Source organism: Rhinolophus hipposideros (assembly GCF_964194185.1).
Source record: "Rhinolophus hipposideros genome assembly, chromosome: 25".
NCBI classification, from domain to species: domain Eukaryota; kingdom Metazoa; phylum Chordata; class Mammalia; order Chiroptera; family Rhinolophidae; genus Rhinolophus; species Rhinolophus hipposideros.
In genome coordinates, this window is record NC_138071.1 from 14,439,867 (window position 1) to 14,458,974 (window position 19,108).

Here is a 19,108-nt window from a genome sequence, read left to right on the forward strand (position 1 = left end):
TTAAATATCCATGTAATGAGGGTGCAGCAGTAACAGGAAAAACCAAAATGTGTTCACGTTGCTAGTGGTTTTGAGGTTTTAAACGAAACCCCATCTGTAATTCCCTGAATTTTGGGGGGAAGAACTTCTAATCCCGAGGAAAGGTTCATCATGGAGTTTAGTTTGGTTTTATTTAACAAATACAAACGCTTACACTGCCACTGAGCCACATGCAGGGATGTGAAACCTCTGGTTACTGCCTGGAGGAGCTCAGCCCCAGGGAAGGCTGGCAGGTCATTAATGGGCAGGCGAGGTGGGGCGCAGTGAGCAGGGAGGAGGGTGGGCTCAGCTCGGGCCACCCCGAGAGCTTCCTGGAGGAGGCTACACAGGTCTAAGGCAGACAGCAAGCCACAGCCAGGATGCGCAGGGCCTGGGGACTTGCCCTCGGGTATGCAGGGAAGTGTGCCCCTAATAAAAACATCATACACCCAGTTTTATAATGTTTAGATTGCCCTAGCAGCAATGGTGTTTCGCTTCTAGTATTAGATTTAGAGATAAACTACTTGAAAATTGTTCAAAGTGAAAGGTTTCAATGTACAAGTCGAGGATATCAGGTTCCTACCACTCCATGTCTGACTCTTTCCTAAGAAGAAATTGTACAGATTTGATGTAATTCACAACAGACACGTTGATATTTTTCCTCTTAATGTGATCTATAAATTACTATGCATTTATCGAAAGCTTAAAAAGGAACACTACTGCTACCCAAATTCAATTTATCTTTGGCATTATGTATTCATTTGCTAGGTTTGCCATAACAAAATACCACAGAATGGGTGGCTTAAACAACAGAAATTAATTTTTTCACAGTTTTGGAGGTTGAAAATCTAAGATCAAGTTTCCATGGAGCAGGATTGGCTTCTAAGACTTGTCTCTTTTGGCTTGAAGATGCCTGCCTTCTCTCTGTGTCCTCACATCGCTTTCTTTTTCTGTGCTTGCACATTCCTGGTGTCTCTTCCTTTTCTTGCAAGGTCACTGGTCATATTGGATTGGTGCCCCATCCTTATGACCTCATTTAATTTTAATTACCTTTTCAAAGGCCCTGTCTCTAATTATAGTCAAATTGAGGGATAGGGCTTCAACATATGAATTTGGGGGGACAAAGTTCAGTCTGTAACACATTAGAACTGTGGGTGTTAATTTACAATGATATGAGACATATAAAGGAGACTGAAAAAAATGAACACTTCAGGCTTAGATTTTGAAGACATTAAAATACTGCCTTGAAAGAAAATACAGTACAGTTGATCCTTGAAGAACACAGGGGCATAAATTCCTGCACAGTAGAAAATCCCAGTATAACTCTGACTCCCCCAAAACTTAACTACATTTGGTATCCGTGGGGATTTGGTTCCAGGACTCCCAGGGATAACCAAATCCTCTGATGCTCAAGTCCCCTGTATAAAATGCTAAATCAATGCATACAGTCGGCTCTGCATCCTTGGGCTCCCAAATGTGGATCAAAAACAGTACAGATATTTATTGAGAAAAATCCTAGTACATGTGGACCTGTGCAGTTCAAACTGATATTGTTTGAGGATCTACCATAGACACCTATTTCAGGGGGAAAAAAGATTAAAGCAGAACGCCCTATATTGAGTTATGGGGGAAAGAACATAAACTTTCATTGAGGTAATTCAGATAAATCTTCAAAACTTAGAAATCCAAGAAGTGTTTGACAGTTCCTGTTACAGTTGCTGAAGGGTATGTCATAATAGGTTGCCAAGGAAATTGTCATACACATGGAGTGAAGTACTTCCCAGTCATGTTTATCCCTTGGAGCATGTTTTATTTCTGACGCAAGAAACCATCATGGGAGATCTTTTTTCCTTATTTTGGGAGGTGGATCCTCCTCCCGTACCTTTAAGTTTTACCATTCCAAATCAAGATTATCAGTGCCGGAAGGATGACTCTTGTGGGGCAATAGGGAGCTTCCTGCTTTGGTATTTTGTCGTTATATTGGTCTTGATGTTCTTCTCTCGGGCTTCTATCTGGGTAGGATATCCTTTTTCATTTAAAGTAATGTGTTTACTGTATACTAGGGGTTTTCCATAAAATAAATTCACTTCACTGTGATGAAACTAGTTTTTAAAGTTTGTTTTCTAGTTTTAAAAATAATGTAATCTCATTCTAGAGAATCCAAGAATGTAGAAAAAGATGGAGAAGAAAACTTAAATTACTATAATCCTATTTTTTGAAATAACCACTGTTAACATTTTGGAGTATGTTCTTTTTTTTTTTTCTCTATCCCAATATATCTCTCTATCTTTGATCTTACATGGTAGGCAATATATTATAATATATATTTCATATTCTGCTTTTTAAGGCAATATTATAGTGTAACACTTCTCCAAATTACATTCACGCAGCTGCATTCTTAGTGACTGCATGATTTTTTCTTGTGGCTGCACTATAACAAATCTGTAATTTTGAGATATTTAGGTTGTTTGCAGTTTGTCCATAGGCTGTGTAATGCTGGGATAAACTTCCCTACTGGTTAATGACCTCCAAATTCCTTTTGTAGCCATGTAATTTTAATCACAGACGAAAAAAAATGTTGTATTTATAGAATACACGTTGTAGCCTTTTGGGGATTTTAGAAGGGGGCAATATACTCTCCGCATAGAATAAGCTGCAGAACTAAACTAAACAGAACTGAAGTCACCACTCTAGATCACTTGGTAGCAGAAGAAAATGCCATTCTCTTAGGAATGAGACAGCCCGCTTTTTCAGGACTATGGTGCTCCAGCATGTTATGAGTAACTAAGCTCTTGTAAATCGCTGACGTGGAATCCTTGCTGGCCATTAATACCTGGCTGATGATTAATCTAACCACCACCGTTTATAGCATTATAGCCAGAGCGCTGGGCTCGCAATGGTCAGCTAGACTTAGTGCTATCTCAGCTGTAGATGGAAAGGAGGAGGTATGTTATGTCTATGCCAGCTGGATTCCGTTATAATACTCGAAGACTCTTCCCTCACCTTCTCCTCCCCCTAAGAAGTTTCATCTTAAGTCTAAATGTTTCCTAAAGTAGATAGTCTGCCAAAAGGAGATATAGAATAGTGATAGCTTATACATATCTTAGACTCCCTAGCTAAGTATATTGAATTTGTCTGGTCTGGCAAGAAAAGCTACTTTAGAAAATTAACAAAAAATTGAAATTGATTCCTGGCGATTTCATCATGAAGACCACTTACGAGGTCTAAGCTATTCTTTTGCTCCCTTGCTTGCATCAGCTCTATGGAGTCATAGAGCCCTGAGCTTCAAGGACCCCAAGAGAGCATATGGTTCAGTCTCCTGTTTGTACGCAAGTAAGATAGCAATATGTCTCCTGTTTTTAATTGATAAGGCCCAAATAAATTAAGTGACTTGTCCAATCTCACACAAGTGGTTAGTGACAGAGGGGGCAAGAGACCCAAGTTTCCTGCCATATCATTTGTTTGCTTCAAAGCATAGTTGAAATGTTGAATTAAATCTATTCAGTGCTGATTAAAACCTTAATTATGTTAGAGGTTTCGTCTTTCACTTTGTTCCCTTATGGCAGCTAAAATCGGCTGAACTGCTTCTTCTGAAGGGTCCCAGATTTGAAATCTGAGAACCATATGAGAACTAGTCAAGGAGGATGGAATTTTCCCTTCACTTTGAACTTCATTTTCTCTGCTAAACTCTGAGCCTTTATTTACAACCCTTGAAGTAATGGTAAAAGCGTGATGGAAATGTGGTGGTAATTATCCTTAAACACGAAGCACATTGATTGCCTCTGGATTTGTCACTTTTAAAGATGCATTTACCCTTTTGCCTTCAGAGACTATGTATACTATGTTTAGTTTATATATTTCTTTGGTGTTCATTCGGACTGCTAGTGCTGGAATTTTCCCAAACAATACTCATTTCAAGCTCCTCATTCTGCATATATGGAAATTAAACTGTTAAGTGGAGGAAATAGGAGGTAAGTGGCTTGGTAAAATCACACAATTGGAGCAGCAGGATGGCTCAGTTTGTTAGAGCGGGAGCTCTCAACAACAGAGGGTTGCTGGTTCAATTCCCGCATAGGATGGTGGGTTGCACCCCATGCAACTAAAGATTGAAAATGGTGACTGGAGTTGGAGCTGATCTGTGCCCTCCACAACTACATTGAAGAACAATGACTTGGAGCTGATGGGCCTTGGAGAAACACACTGTTCCCCAATATTCCCCAATAAAAATTAAAAAAAAAAAATCACACAGTTGGTTAGTGGCATAAAGGCATAGCCAAAGCCCAGATTTCTCCTTTGTTCTAAGCTACCCCTTAGGTCAGGCATTGCTGCTCTTTTCACTCACTGAGTCACAAAAGACAGTAAAATACTTTTGGTGACCACAGTTCATATGATTCCTCTTAGCTTGATGCAAAATCTTTCTTTTGATTTTGTGATTATATTTTGATTTGACATCAAATCAAATATGGAAGGTTTCCCTGAAAATGATATAAACCTAATAAGTGTTTGTAAACACTTTTCTCCCTCCATTACAAAGCTATGCATTATGGAAAATGTGGAAATTATAAGAAAGTAGAAAAAAATGAATAAAAAGCAGTTCAGATTACATAGACATAACCAACTACTATTAACTTTTATGTTTACAAATGTCTAATCTTTTAATAATGGTCTTTATATATACTAAATTTAAAATAAGTCCCCCCAGAAACATTTTTTAAAAAGAGGTACCTTAAAAGAGGATTCCACTCTGAAGGTTTTCAGGGAATGATTGCAGTAACCCAAAAAGCAAAGAGGTACCTCGTTCAAGATACTTGCCTACCATTGTAGAGATCAGATATTAAGAAAGGAATGGGTGAAGGATCTGCACAAGTATGGCACTTTTTAACCCAAAGGAAGTTTGACACTCTATATAAATTCATTTTTTTTCCTCATTGTAGGAATATTAGAAGGAAAAGAATCACTTAAAACCCATGTAACTTTACTAACAATTGTCACCCCAATAAACTTTAATTAAAAGAAAAGAAAAGAAAAGAAAAAATCACTTTCACCACTCAAAGCAAGCCATTGCTAATACTTGTGTACATCCCTTAAAGTCTTCTTTTCCCTATATTTTTAGCTAACTTGTGATCATACTGCAGATATGAATTTGCACCTCGTTTTTTAACTTAATATATTTTTTCCTCGTGTTATGACATATTTTTTCTATAATTTTTACAAATATATATTATATGATTGTATAATTGTACCATAATTTATTAACCTACTGCCTACTTTTGAATTTTGTATTTTATATTATCCTAATTACACTGTGATGAGTATTTCTGTACACAAAACTTTCTCTCTTTTGAGAATTATTTCCTGATAGATTCACAGAGGAATTATTATGTCAAAAATGTTATGATTTTTTTCTAAAGTGTTTTTGTTTTATTTTGTGTTTTAATTGGGGAATATTGGGGAACAATGTGTTTTTCCAGGACCCATCAGCTCCATGTCAAGTCATTGTTTTCAATCTAGTTGTGGAGGGTGCAGTTCACTGGCCCATGTGGGAATTGAACCAGCGACCTGGGTGTTATGAGTACTGCACTCTAACAACTGAGCCAAACTGCCGCCCTCTAAAGTTTTTGATACATTCTGGATGAGGTGCTTTATGTTTATATCATTTGGCAAAACCATTTTCAGCATCAGAAAGTGGTACACTGACTCCCAAAAAATGGGACAAATATATTTATGGAGTATTGGAGCAGAATGTTTGAAATTGGAACTATTCAGAGAAATCATTTATTCTGGTTGCCATATTCACAGATAATATATTATGGTTGCATTTTGGAGGAAAGTTTCTGAAGGATTTAGGAGATAGTAAGTATACGAATTCAGGTAAAGTTCTGAAAGAATTATCGATAATGTGACCTGATAAAATGTCCTTTAAAAAGTAATTTGAAACTAATCCTACTACAATCAAATCTGTTTTTTAAATGATATTTAAACAATATTTTTCTATAATGTGAGTACAGCAAAACTTTATAACCTATAGCTCCTTATCAGTATTATTTTCTCTCAAGCCTTTTTCCATTTGGCTTGGTTCAGAACATTTTGGTAGGTTCTGCTACCAAAGCATGGTGTTCCTAATGCAGCAGAAGTGGGATCACCATAATAGGAACTCAATAAGTATCTACTGAACTGCACCGAATGATTAAAATTAGACATTGTCAAAGGGCCTGAGGCAATAGTATTTTTTTAACAAGTATATATGTGAGTGAAAAACAACCAACTGAAATAACTATTGTGTGTGCTACATGCCATTGTGTTGGCTCCAACTCCTTGAATGAGTGACGTCCACCATGTCCCATCCTCACAGCCCTGCTCATAGACTCACCCCTATGGCTTCTTTTCTGGAGTCAATTCGTCTCATACTTGGTCTTCCTCTTTTCCTGCTGCCTTCTGTTTTTCTCAGCAGTGGTGTCTTTTCCAAAAAACCTTGCCTTCTTGTGATGTGCCGGAAGAAGGACAGTTTCAGTTTTGCATTTTTGTCTCCAGCAATGCTTCAGGCTTAATTTGCTCTAGGACCCACACGTTCATCTCTCTGGTTCTTCTGAGTATCCATAGAACTCTCTTCCCACACCATATTTTAAATGAATCCATATTTTTCCTATCAGCCTTCTCCATGTGCAACTTTTGTATCCGTACATACTAACTGGGACTAGGAGGGTGTGTATGATCTGAGGGTGTGGATGATGTAAGATCACCATCACTAATCTATATTTCCCAAACAGATGTCTGAGAAGAAAAAGGATGAAGACACTGGGTCAAGCACTTCCGTAAGTAAAGGTGAGAGCAAGTGCATGTTTAGTATTGGACTATGATTAGAGAAATATGTGCTGAGTCTGGAAAGTGTTCTAGGCCTCCCAATCCTGTGGTGGCCATTGGATGAGCTCCTTGCTGTCGTGCAGGATAACTTAGTTCCTTTAGCAGAGGCTATAAATTACTGGCAGGTAAAGATCAAGTTCTCTGTTCATTCCTCAGCATTCTCTCTTCACACAGCTTCCCTTTTACAAACCTTTATGGTTAGAGTTTCTCCAGTATTACCAGCAGTAACTGACATCTTTTCCAATAACCTAGATAAGCAGCGGTGTGCTGGAAAATGGTTAACAACTGGCTCTCCAAAACTGTGTGTATATATTTTTGTAAAAAAAATTACTGATATGAAGGATGTATATCGCACAATTTACAAATAATAAAACATAATATTCTTTATGGTAAATTCCATATAGACTACTGATTTTCACAAAATACTTTCCTTCATTTTTGCCAGACCCTTCATCCTGAGCCAACCTATGGCTATAGTTGATGAACAAGTGTAGTTCCAATATGAATGCTACTTTCCCTTAAGTTCAAGAGTGAGATAAAAGAAATAAGATGTATGTTGGAACTTAACTTAGTTGTCAGTGATGTGAGTGAATTCTTTGCTGAATTGGACAATAGTTTTAGAATGCTCTGGAATATTTTTTTTTTCATTTTTGGGTGCTACTTACAATGTAGTGTCTATAAACATGACATTTTAAAAGGTCATCTATATTAGTAACATAGATTAGTAACATAGATTAGTAACATAGATTCATCACTTTAAGACTAGACAGTCAACCAAACCATAAATCAAGCACTGATTTTCCGTGCTTGTTGATTTTTATCCCATACAAACTCATTTCAAGTTACCAAGATGATGTTATTGCACATGGAGTTGGGAAGAGCTGCACAGTGGCACGTCATTACAGCGTATTTCCAACATCCAGATAACAGCAGACAAATAACTTTAAGAGCATACGTCATAATAAAATAATTAGGAAGTGATGTTTTGAGCATTATGTTTATTTGTAATAAATTGACTTAGTGGTACATTTGGATAATTTAATTTTTACTAATGGCTGTGTTTAACAACTCTCAAAATTCCTGGAAGTTTAACAATCAAGGTCTTGCGAGCTGGCCGCTGCAAACCAACTCCAGGACCACTGTATAAAGAAAAGATTCTTTTTTGTTTCCTGCTACCCAAATCACATTCATATACATACTTGAATCTTTAAGACTTCAAGGGAAAGGAAAAAAGTGTCCTTCTCTGGAAAAGTTTGGAGACTTTTCCCTTGCTCTTATATCAGGGTCCATGAAACTTCAAAAGTAATATGTTAAGAATCTATTTGACCTTTCTGGTCGTTGGCAGATTTGGTATTGTACTGGAAAATGCAGTCAGCTGCCAACGCTTGCAAATGAGTGGAGAAAAGCAGTGGCTTGTCAAAGGGCAGCTAAGAGTGAGCCGGCAAATATCATAGGCTAATAGGTAATCTAAAGGTATAGTAACCAACAATGTGCCTAACTTGTTGATTTGTTTCATTGGTTGTTAGCAAGCAAAGATACTTCCTATAAGTGGCCAAACAAACATGGTACCTCGGACACTTTACAAATGATGAAAAAACCAAAGCAGAACCAATTGACCCCTGTAACGGACTCTGAAGTGGCTTGGGTCAATGCCTATCTTGAATGCAGACGAGCCAAGCAACATTCTCAATTCAGCCAGGTGAATCAGACCCAACCTGACAGTGATACTACTGAGTACTGCAGTGAAGAATCTGACTCGGGAACCTCCTCATGGAAGGAAAGTGAAAGTGAAACCCCATCCCCCACCAGTGTTAAGAGAAAAAATAAAGCTCAGAGGCAAAAGAATGTAGGAAGTTATCAAGTCAGGGAATGGCCCTGCCTCCACTGCAAATCCTCGAGCACCAATGAATGGTTGACACGCCATTTCCTTCAAAACACTTCAGTAACAGCCCTAATGAAGAGAGATATTCAAGAGGAAAATCCTGTACCTGATATTAAAACAAAATACGGTAAATTTTGAATTTCCTCAAGTCCTTACCTTACTTGAAGCCAAATGAAAGGGATAAATAAAACATGAAAAATCACCAGATCTGTAGGTGAGGAGGCTTTTATAATAAAGTCTCTCAACTAACAACAAAAAATACTTGGAACCCATGAGGTAAAATTGCAGATAATTCTTTGTCCAAAAACAGGCCAATGAATTTGTTTATGGCACCACTGGAGCATGAGAGAGCTGCATCCACTGTGATTTTTTTGATCAACAGAGCACAGGACAGATATTTTATTCCTTGAGTGTATGTATTTCGTTTATGTCTGTAATACTAATCAGAAAGCTCTTTGAAAATATATTTATGTTCAGAAACCATTCACATTTATTCCTGTGTTTCAATTACCTGATAAATTGGGTTAGAATTGGCCCATATTGTCCGGGTTCATATTACCAGGTGACTGACTTTACCTGAGCTTTATTACTGCACAGGTATCAGCTAGAGGCTGGTGAGGAGAAGAGGAGCTCAACAGCCGGGAGTAAGATCTCTTCTTCCTAGAGTAGACCACGGAAGGAAAGCAGACCCAGAGGGGCAGCTGGACTGTGGGCTGTCCATGGTTATTGTGCAAAGTGCATGGCAAATGTTCAAGAAAAAATTATTCTGACATTTGTTAAAAGGGTAAAAATTATTCTGACATTTGTTAAAAACTTTATTCAAGACTATTGTAATAAGGGTCAAATCTGTTGTACCGGAGGAGAGAAATCAAGTTCAACTTCCAATAAAGCAAGGACAAGCAGTGATTTATAGCCAAAGAGTAAGGTAAGGGGGTCAGTGGATAGGAATTACTAGGAGAAAACATCAAGGCTGGGGGGATTCTTGCTAAACTGATCTAATAGGATTCTTGCTAAAGGCCGGCCAAGGACTTACACATTCAAGATGGAAGATGAAGAACTTGATCAGCTATCAAGGGTCAGGGACTTGCACTAAACTTACTTAGCAGTATTCTTGCGAACACTGGGCTGGGTAAGCCAAAGATAGGATGGGCACTAAAGTTGAGATGTGGTCCAGAAGAGGGCTCAGAGGAGCCTAACTACAGTTTGGTCAAAGAGAGAGTCTTTGTTGCAAGTTAGCTGCAACCCAGACATAGCTGGCGCTGTGTTAAATGGGGGCCCCAGCAATGGGGTATTCATTAGGCCTAGGTAGGTGGGTGGCCATTTGGGAGATCATTCTCTAGATGGATGGCAGAACCCCAGCGGGGGTATAAAGCAAAACCCAGATCCCAGAGAAGAGGGCTGGTCAGGACAAGATAAGCAGCAGAGACTCTGGTCACTGGGCTAGAGTTCAAAGAAGGGCTTTAAGTCTTAGGGGAGGACTTAAGTACTACATACGATAAAGATTGCAACATAATACTAAAGACTGAGCCTTTTAGGGCAGAGAGATCACAGAGCTCTGACTTGGGCTTAGGAGTCACTTTGATAATAGCAGCTTCTTTAACTGATTACAACAAATGGACCAGGGGGGGCAATGTGGGAGCCCCAACCATCGGAACCAGGACGGGGTGTCATTTCTAAGCTTATGGAGGTTCTCTTATTCAGATTGCCTCAGGATTGAAATAGGTCTGAGGCTGTGGGTGAAAGGATAACTTCAAGTTTCAGCTCAAGCAGCAACCTTTTCCTGGAGACTTCCTTTGCTTCTCAATACCCTCCTGCATGTGTTCCTTCAGGAAAACTCACTATGCCCTGCCTTATGTTCCAGGGTACCTTGAAAAGTCCCCCATCTTGGAATCCTTAACATTTTAACTAATATATTTGTTTGTAAATGTTGCTGTCCCCTATATATATATCTATCTACCCTTAAAGGTAGAGACTATGATTTGTCACCACTGTGTCTCTGTGACCCAACATAGTGCCAGACAACATGACATAAATAATTCAGTTGAATCTCTATACAATTCGTGAAGGGAGGAGCTGGGCAGGGGCAGAGAAGCAGGACAGGGGTCAGTATCTAAAACTTAGTGAATAATTCTGATATTCCTAACTTGCTATGATCAAGTTGCTTGTCTTGTTTATCTAAATAGCACCAAGACAAAGAAAACCCCCAAAACAAAAACATAGCAAATAACTAAGGTCACAATATAGAATAGTTGCCGAGGTAGGATTTAGACCCTAGTCTTCAGGCTTCAGCATTTGGGCTCTTAATTACTATGATTTTACCCATTATTCTCTGAAGATGGAAGCTCCTCACTTTAAAGTAAGTTCACCACCATCTCCTCCACAGCTGTAAGTGATGTCCCAGCAGATATAATCTCACCAGGAAAGGATGACTTTTCTAGATAACAGAGCAACAGCACATTCCCCAAATGTTTTGCTTGTGGATTTGGAACATAAACAAATGACACTACTATCTGAAGAGGCATTTATATCAAAGACTGCTACTTTTCATGGTCTTATCCATGGGGCTAGAACAGATCAGTGTCAGGGGGGTGAGAGACAGCTGCCTAGAGGAAGAAGGAATCAGGGTTGAGTTAAACCAGGGCCTGTAAATATGAGGGGATTAACAAGGGTAATCTATGAGTACATTAAACCCAAAACAGAGGCCACACATAGCTGGAAGGACATCCAAAGCCAGAGGAAGAAATGCACTGGATCAAAGGAATAAGGCAAGGACATGGGATAAGGAGCAAAAGCATAGCCAGGCATGTTAGAACTGGATTAATGGGCGAGGTCCAGGGCCAGTGAGGTGGGAGACAATTCTTGGAACCAGGGTTGCAGACATTCCTCCCGGCTGGATGTTGCTTGTACGCAAAGCCTGGTGTGAGCTGTCAAGGTGGGGTCCCCAAACTGCATAACAAGTGTCCTTTTCAGTCCCTCCTTGCTGAATGGGGTTAACTAGGCTGCCTCGGTTCTTATGGCAGAAGGTGACCACCTGTTTCGGTGGCTTGTGTGAAAAGAGGCATAAAATTCTTAGGCTTGCCTCTTACCGATCTATGGCCTTTCCATGCAGCTAACGAATCAGAACTGACGTCTGTAGCTATGTCCAACTATATCAGGAATGAAATTTCTCCTCAGGACCTGCAATGCAGGGAACTATAGGATACAGGGAAAAGCCTAACTGAGATGGATGTAGCGAAGAATGAGAGAAGGCATTGGGATGGGTTGGGGCATGGGGGAGCTGGGAACTATAGCTACAGCATAGATAGTCTCAAACTCTGAACTAGTATCTACCCTTGAGGACTGGGGTGTGTGGTTTTGGTGGGAGGAGAGATGAGCCAGTAGGTCAAATCTAAATAATAAAAACGGCAACAATAATAATACTGATAATAGTAACATTTAGAGAGTGCTTGCCATATGTCACACATAAGGTAAGCATAAGGATTATTTACCCTTCACAAGCCTGCAGAATAGATATTTTTCCCAACTTCATGGATGATGAAACTGAGGCTTAAGGAAATGAAATGATACTCACATATCTAAGATCCTAGAGCTGTGAGTGTGGGGGAGCTGGGCCTTGTCTGACCACAAAAGTTTTGTTTTTACCATGATGATAATACATTATCCATGTTTTCAGTGGAGAGCGATTAGATAAGCACTTGGGAGAACAATGCCAAATACCAAACTCAGTCCAAGGAGAACAGAGGCCTGATAATGGAAAATGGAGCCAAGAGTCAGAACCTGAGCAAAGATGGGGACAGTTCCCTAAAGCTGGACAGGGCTCACACTGCTAGTGGAGAGGCGACACAGCATCAGCTGGCGTCCTCTGCAGTGGGTCAGTCTGGCCAGCTTCTCTGTCAGGAGTTCAGACTGGTCTTTTGACAAAAGAGGGGGAATGGAAAATGAGCTGGAAGGGTTGGTGAGGATGGGAATGAGCTTTGCATTAAGTGTTAAGAAACAAGAGGCAGGAGTGACTAGAGAAGTGAGGCTAATGACCAAGTATTTGGAGAAGGCGAATGGGGAGAGGACACTGAAACTGGAGAGCAACCGAGTCCTGGGGCTCATGCTGCCTGCACTGCTCAGCCAATAGACCGAGACAGGAGTTGGGCGGTAGGATATGCCTTTATTGTCAGGGCACCGGTAATCTGACCTTCAAACACTGCCTTAGCATTCTCAGACCGGCTTAGGGTCTTTAAGGGAAAATCTGGACGGTCCTCCAGAGACTAAGCGAGGATGCCAGGGGTCTCCAAGGAACCTTCCTTCTGGCAACGTAGAGTGGCGTCAACAACACAGGAACAATGATGGGAATAGCATGGAAAGAATGCTAGAGCATAGAGATTGTGATCAATAGGCCTAAGGGTATTAATCATAAGTTTCAGGGTACTTTTCCTAAACAGGGAACTGGGACAGGGGACATTCGGAGCTCAAGCCACAGGGGAATGATCTATTGTTAAGCTACAGGTAGGTCAAGGAAAGGTGAGGCTGGGGACATGGAGAGGCCTCTACTACAGGGATCCCAACCGGGCCCTCTTTCAACACCATCAAGAAAACCAGATGGCAACCACAGTTCTTCCCCACTGCCAACCCTTTCTCTCATGAAGGAATACTCTCTGAACAGATTCTAGAGTAGTGTTTTCAAAACAGCGACCCGTTAATAGATTGTGAAATCAATTTAGTGGGTGTGACTAGCATTTATTAGAAAATAAGTAGAAAATAACAGACTACTGCACATAATAAGGGTAAGTATTGTTTTGTTTCTCTGTGTGTGTGTGTGTGTGTGTGTGTGTGTGTGTGTGTGTGCTCAGTTGCAATGAGAAATGTGTGTCTTACTACGGTAAGGTGAAAAATAAAAGCCACTGTTTTGGAGTAGTGTTCTTTGTCGATTTTCTGTATCAGCAGCTATTCCGCTAAGTTAGTGAAGCAGTTGTCACTCCACGCATTCCTGCTTGTTACATGCTAGTAATTAGTAAAATCCTCTTCCACATTAGAAGATAGACCAATGTCTAGATTAGCGAAAAACTTGAATTAAATTATACTACTTTAAAAGAACTTTAGGTTTATTATTTCCAAATAGAGTAAGTGGAAGCAAGCTAACCAACTGTTGCCTGGTACACAGGGGTGGGTTTAGCCTTGGTGAATAGACAAGAATAATTTGTAATTGACATTTCAAAGAAGCCTTAGAAACAGGCCAGCCTTTGTTTAAATCATAATTACCCTGTTTGTATGTAAAAGGATACTTCTAAAGCTTTTCAAAACAACTGGTTCTTTTAAGTAGATAATTATTCCCCTTCCAATCTTGTTTACACTATTCGGAACTTCAGTGAACTCTCTCCTTCTCTGTCTCTTTTTTTTCCATAGATAGTACAAAGGTTAACTTCAGCCAGCCCTTCCTCAAATTATCACAAATTCCCAATTAGTGAATTCTAAACAGGGTTTCCCTGTAACAATATACCAAAGACTTGTATGATGTGTTCTTTATTGCTTTGAATAACATCTGACAAGTTTCCAAGTACCAGGCCACCTGGATATTCTCTACCTGTCAGAAACATGTGGTCACAGAGGTACACGGGAGGGTAAGGGGAAATACAAATCAGGCACAGACATGCAGGGGTGCAGAAGGAGACAAAGAGAGAAAATGCCTTTTTTTTTTTTTTTGGTATCTATTATATGTCAACTGAATATCAGATTATAGGTACTTTTTGGTGTAAAAAAGCTGCACTTTATATTCAAATTTAACAAAGGTACAGATGGAAATAGAAAACTGAAGTTTTTTGGATGTAGAATGTAAGTTATTAGACAGACCTCGAGAAGTTGGCTGGGAAAAGATGTATTATGAAAACACATATACTTGTCTTTGTTTGAATAACTTATTTCTCATTTCAGATTTCCACTCAGTGCACAAAAGGTAAAGCATGATATACTGAAAAAAAAAAAAACACAACAAAAATGTTATAATCCTGGGTAATACTGTTTTCTAGTCATTTTTTTTCTTTTGAGCTTGGCTTCTTTCACAGGCTGTTCTTCAAGCTGCCTTATTACAGGGGTCTGTTGTCTATAATTGTCTTTGTTTATTAAGGCCTTCTCTCACCATGAAGTTTCATGTGTTCAAAATCTTGATTTAGCAGCGAGAACATCAGGCAGGGAGCCAACTCTGCTACTAATTAGTATAAATCAAAAGGGGGAAGCGGGGAGATAAAAACCAGATCCTAGTGGAAGGGTCTGCAGCCAGGGTTAGTAAGACTGACTGGCAGGTCAGAGTTGAGTCAGAGACAAAAGGGCTTGGAGAAATGCCACTTAGGGCCAGAGTCTTTTTGTCTCTTTTCTCTGATTGTACCCCTTCAGATGCAGAAAGGGTCTGTGGCAGCCTCCTTTGATTGTTTTCCTTCTATTCTAGCAGATCCTCATTTTGTTCCATTGTTCCGCCTTCCCTTAAAGACTTAGAGTTAGGTCCCAATTGGTCTAAAGCAGCCATGGTGGTGCCGTTCCCCTTGTCAACGAGTGGTTCATGCATGCGTTCATGATCTAATTCTAGTTTGCTGGTGAGGGCATTCTGAGAAAAGTTTCTTCAGTCTTAAAAAAGACCCAGGGAAGAATTGTTCCTTTTTTGTTTGGTGAATGATGTCAAGTCTGCACATGACGATTGCAACTGTGACAGCTACCCATGTCCATAAAGGCATTACTCTAAACATGTCAGAGTGACAATATGGAAAAGAGTAGGTCCTGAGCTGCTGCATTAACAAAGTCTGGAAACATCCTACTATTTGACTTCTTATTAGGCAAGAATAGTGCCCTTATCGTTTAAGCATTTTTTAAAAAGATTTTTATTAAAAATATAGCTAACATACAATATTATATTAGTTTCAGGGGTAAACAATAATTATTCAACAGTTATATACCTAAAGAAGTGATCACCATGGTAAGTCCAGCAACCATCTAACTCCATACCACGCTATTACAATATTATTGACTATGTTCCCCATGCTGTACATTATATCCCCGTGAGTTATTTGTTTTATACCTGGAAATTTGGACCTCTTATTTCCCTTTACCTTTCCCCACTTTAAAATTTTTTCAATTACTGTTGACATTCAATATTATTTTGTGTTAATTTCAGGTGTACAGCATGGTGGTTAGACATTTATATAATTTAAGAAGTGATCCCTCTGAGTAGTCTACTACCCATCTGACACCATACATAGTTATTACAATATCATTGACTATTTCTTATGCTGTACATCCCCATAACTACTTTGTAACAACCAATTTGTTCTTCTTAATCCCTGCCCCCTTTTTTTCCCCACACACCCAACCCCCTCCCATCTGGCAATCATCAATATGTTCTCTGTATGTATGAATTTGTTTCTGTTTTTTTGTTGTTATTTATTTTGTTCTTTAGATTCCACATATGAGTGAAATCGCATTGCATCTGTCTTTCTCTGTCTGACACTCCACTCAGCACAGTACCCTCCAGGTCCAACCATGCTCCGCAAATGGCAAGAGCCCATTCCCTTTCATGGCCAAGCAATATTCCATCGTATATATGTACCACCTCCTCTTTATCCATTCTTCCATAGATGCCAGGCTGCCTCCACATCTTGGCCATTGTAAATAATGTTGCAATGAACGTATGGATATACAGGTCCCCTCAAAGTAGCATTTTGAGTTTCTTTGGATAAATACCTAGAGGTAGGATGACTGGGTCCTTCATCTCTTGTTATAACCTTTGTTTTAAAGTCTGTTTTGTCTACTGCAATTATTGCTATCCAGCTTTTTCTTTAATTGTTTCCATTTTCATGAAATAACTCCTTCCTTTTACTTTCTGTCTGTGTGTGTCTTTCAGTCTAATGTGAGCCTCTTGTAGGCAGCATACGCAAGGGATTTGTTTTCTTATCCATTCAGCCCTCCTATGTCTTTTGATTAGAGCATTTAATCCATTTACTTTGAAAGTAATTGTTGATAGATATGAGCTATTGCTATTTTACTGGCTCCCTAAGATTCAGACACTGATAAAGCCTCATGGGGTAGGTGGTCACACGGAGTCACTAGATTAAGAAGAGTTGTGGTCATGAGGTTGATATAGACTCTGGTTTGGTGCCATTGCTGAGTCTGGAGCTACTAAGCAAAGGCCACAGAGTGCACTGAGGCCAGTTGCCACCTGCCTGGGGCCCGCAGACTGATAGTTTTCCAAGAAAGAGTGCAATGTGGGCGGGACTGGCTGCTCGAGAGAAAGTGCTTGAGTTGGGTGGGGCAGGGTCCCAGCTGAGTCAGCAGGGTGGAGCAGCGGAGCTCACCAGACCAATCAGATTCAGATTTGGACGTAAGCGTAGGGGGCGGGCTCAACACAAGAAAGATGACTCCCACCTGCCGGCTGCACAGAAGGAGTGTTCCACACAGGGAAAATGCCAACTGTCTTCCAGCCCTCTCACCTCGAAGCCACACACCTCACTCCATTCCCTACATGCCTCCAATGCCCCACGAGTCACTGTCCCTCCGCCAGAGCCCAAGGTGCACGCCAGCAAGCGAGTGATTCTGTGCATGGGCCCTTTAAGAGAAGGTTTGGGTTTCCCACAGTGTTCTGTCCCACCCCTATAGTCAGAATCCCCTCTGGTTTTCACAGCCAGATGTTGTGGGGACTCCTCTTCCCAGCACCAGTACTGAGAGCTGGGGAGGCCAGTGTGGGGCTGAGGTCCCTCACTCCTCGGGGGGAAACCTCCAGGGCTGAGATATCCTTTCTGATTCTCTAGCACCACACAGAGGTTTGGGGCGTGCCCATTTTGCGTCTCTGCCCTGCTACCAGTCTCGATGTGGCTTCTTCTTTATATCCTTAGTTATAAAACTTCTGTTCAGGCTGACTTCAGATGGCTCTCCAGGTTGATTGTTCTATAATTTAGTTGTAATTTTGATGTGTTCATGGAAGGAAGCAGGCACAGTGTTTATGTACTCCGTCCTCTCGGATCTGTTCTGTTTAAGCATTTTAAGTCGGCTTTTCTATTACTTGCAGCCAATACAGGGTCTTAGTCATTTTTTTATCTTCTATAATTTTTAATGCAGCTTCCTTTGCCTAGAAGGTACTCTGTAATGCTTCAGGTATTAAATACTGAATAAAATGCATGTAGTCTTTTGATGGGGCCTGTGGATTTGCCTGTGGTGATGATGATGGGAGCTATTAACAGTTGAGAAAAAGTCTTTATAAATATGTGTGGGCCTTTTTGAGTTGACTGCCTCATTCCTCTTCTTTCCAGGAGGCTCTTATTCCCTGAGTCTCAAGAATGTTAGTAAACGTGTGATTCTGCCTCTTCCCACCCCACTTTCACCCCATCCAGACATTGATTTCAGTAGGACTTCCTTCTCATCAGAATCCCTTCTTGAGAATTTGGAATTGGAACCAGGAAAGACATCAGTCTCTTTAGGTGACTGGATTTAGAGCAGGTTTTCATGTTCACAGTTCCCTCCATGTAGACTGGCAACCAGAGAAAATTGGTTGCAACTTAAAGAAAAGAACAAAACAAACAGAAGGGCAGAGAGATGTGATGGAAAGTTCTGATGGTTTTCAAGTCTCTGTCTCCAGTTACTTCTCTTTTTTTTTTTTAACTTTTATTTATTTTAAGGGTGTTTCTCCAGGACCCACCAGCTCCAAGACAAGTAGTAGTTTTAATCTAGTTGTGGAGGGCTCAGCCTACAGTGGTCCATATGGGGATCGAACTGGCAACCTTGTTGTTAAGAGCACCGTGCTCTAACCAACTGAGCTAACCAGCTGCCCCCTCCAGTTACTTCTTAAGGCCCATCTGTTTACCCACTCTAGGCATCATGACACTTGGCTAGCAAATTCTTATAATAAAGTCCCCTTTATGCTTACGCTAGCTCAAGTGAGTGTCTATTACTGGAAACCCAAAAAATTCTTAAAATAGTGGTGTGTTGGTAAATGTTTAACAATCGGTTCTGATTGTTAAAAGCTCTGATTTTGTTGCCCTTGCTGATTTCCGTGATATAATTACTCTCACTCTTGCTTATTTCAAGCTATCAAAGTGACATCACTGATTGTGGAGTTGAGAAGAGATGAACAGATTGGCTCTGGTGAGCTGGTCTGAGATGGCTTCAGCACACCACTGCCTAAAGAGTACAACACAGCACGCTTTTCAGAAAATTCATAAATTATATAGGAGATTCAAGAATATATATATATATATATATATGTATATATATATATATATATTTATGACTGCTAAGTTGGGAGTTCTGGTATTAAAATCTTTTAATTAATTTCAAATGTTCAGAGTCTTGGGGCTCAGGGAGTAGAGGAAATAGGATTAA

General features: G+C 40.1%; 1 protein-coding gene across 1 annotated transcript; it reads left to right on the plus strand.

Annotated features, from left to right (window-relative positions):
* Positions 1–1,851: 1,851 nt before the first annotated feature.
* SSMEM1 (serine rich single-pass membrane protein 1) lies at positions 1,852–8,899 on the plus strand (the record flags this gene model as incomplete). The annotated part of the gene is made up of 3 exons (XM_081038535.1): positions 1,852–2,034; positions 6,786–6,840; positions 8,406–8,899. 3 exons carry the CDS (start codon positions 1,852–1,854, stop codon positions 8,897–8,899), a joined length of 732 nt encoding a protein of 243 aa, XP_080894661.1.
* Positions 8,900–19,108: the final 10,209 nt, after the last annotated feature.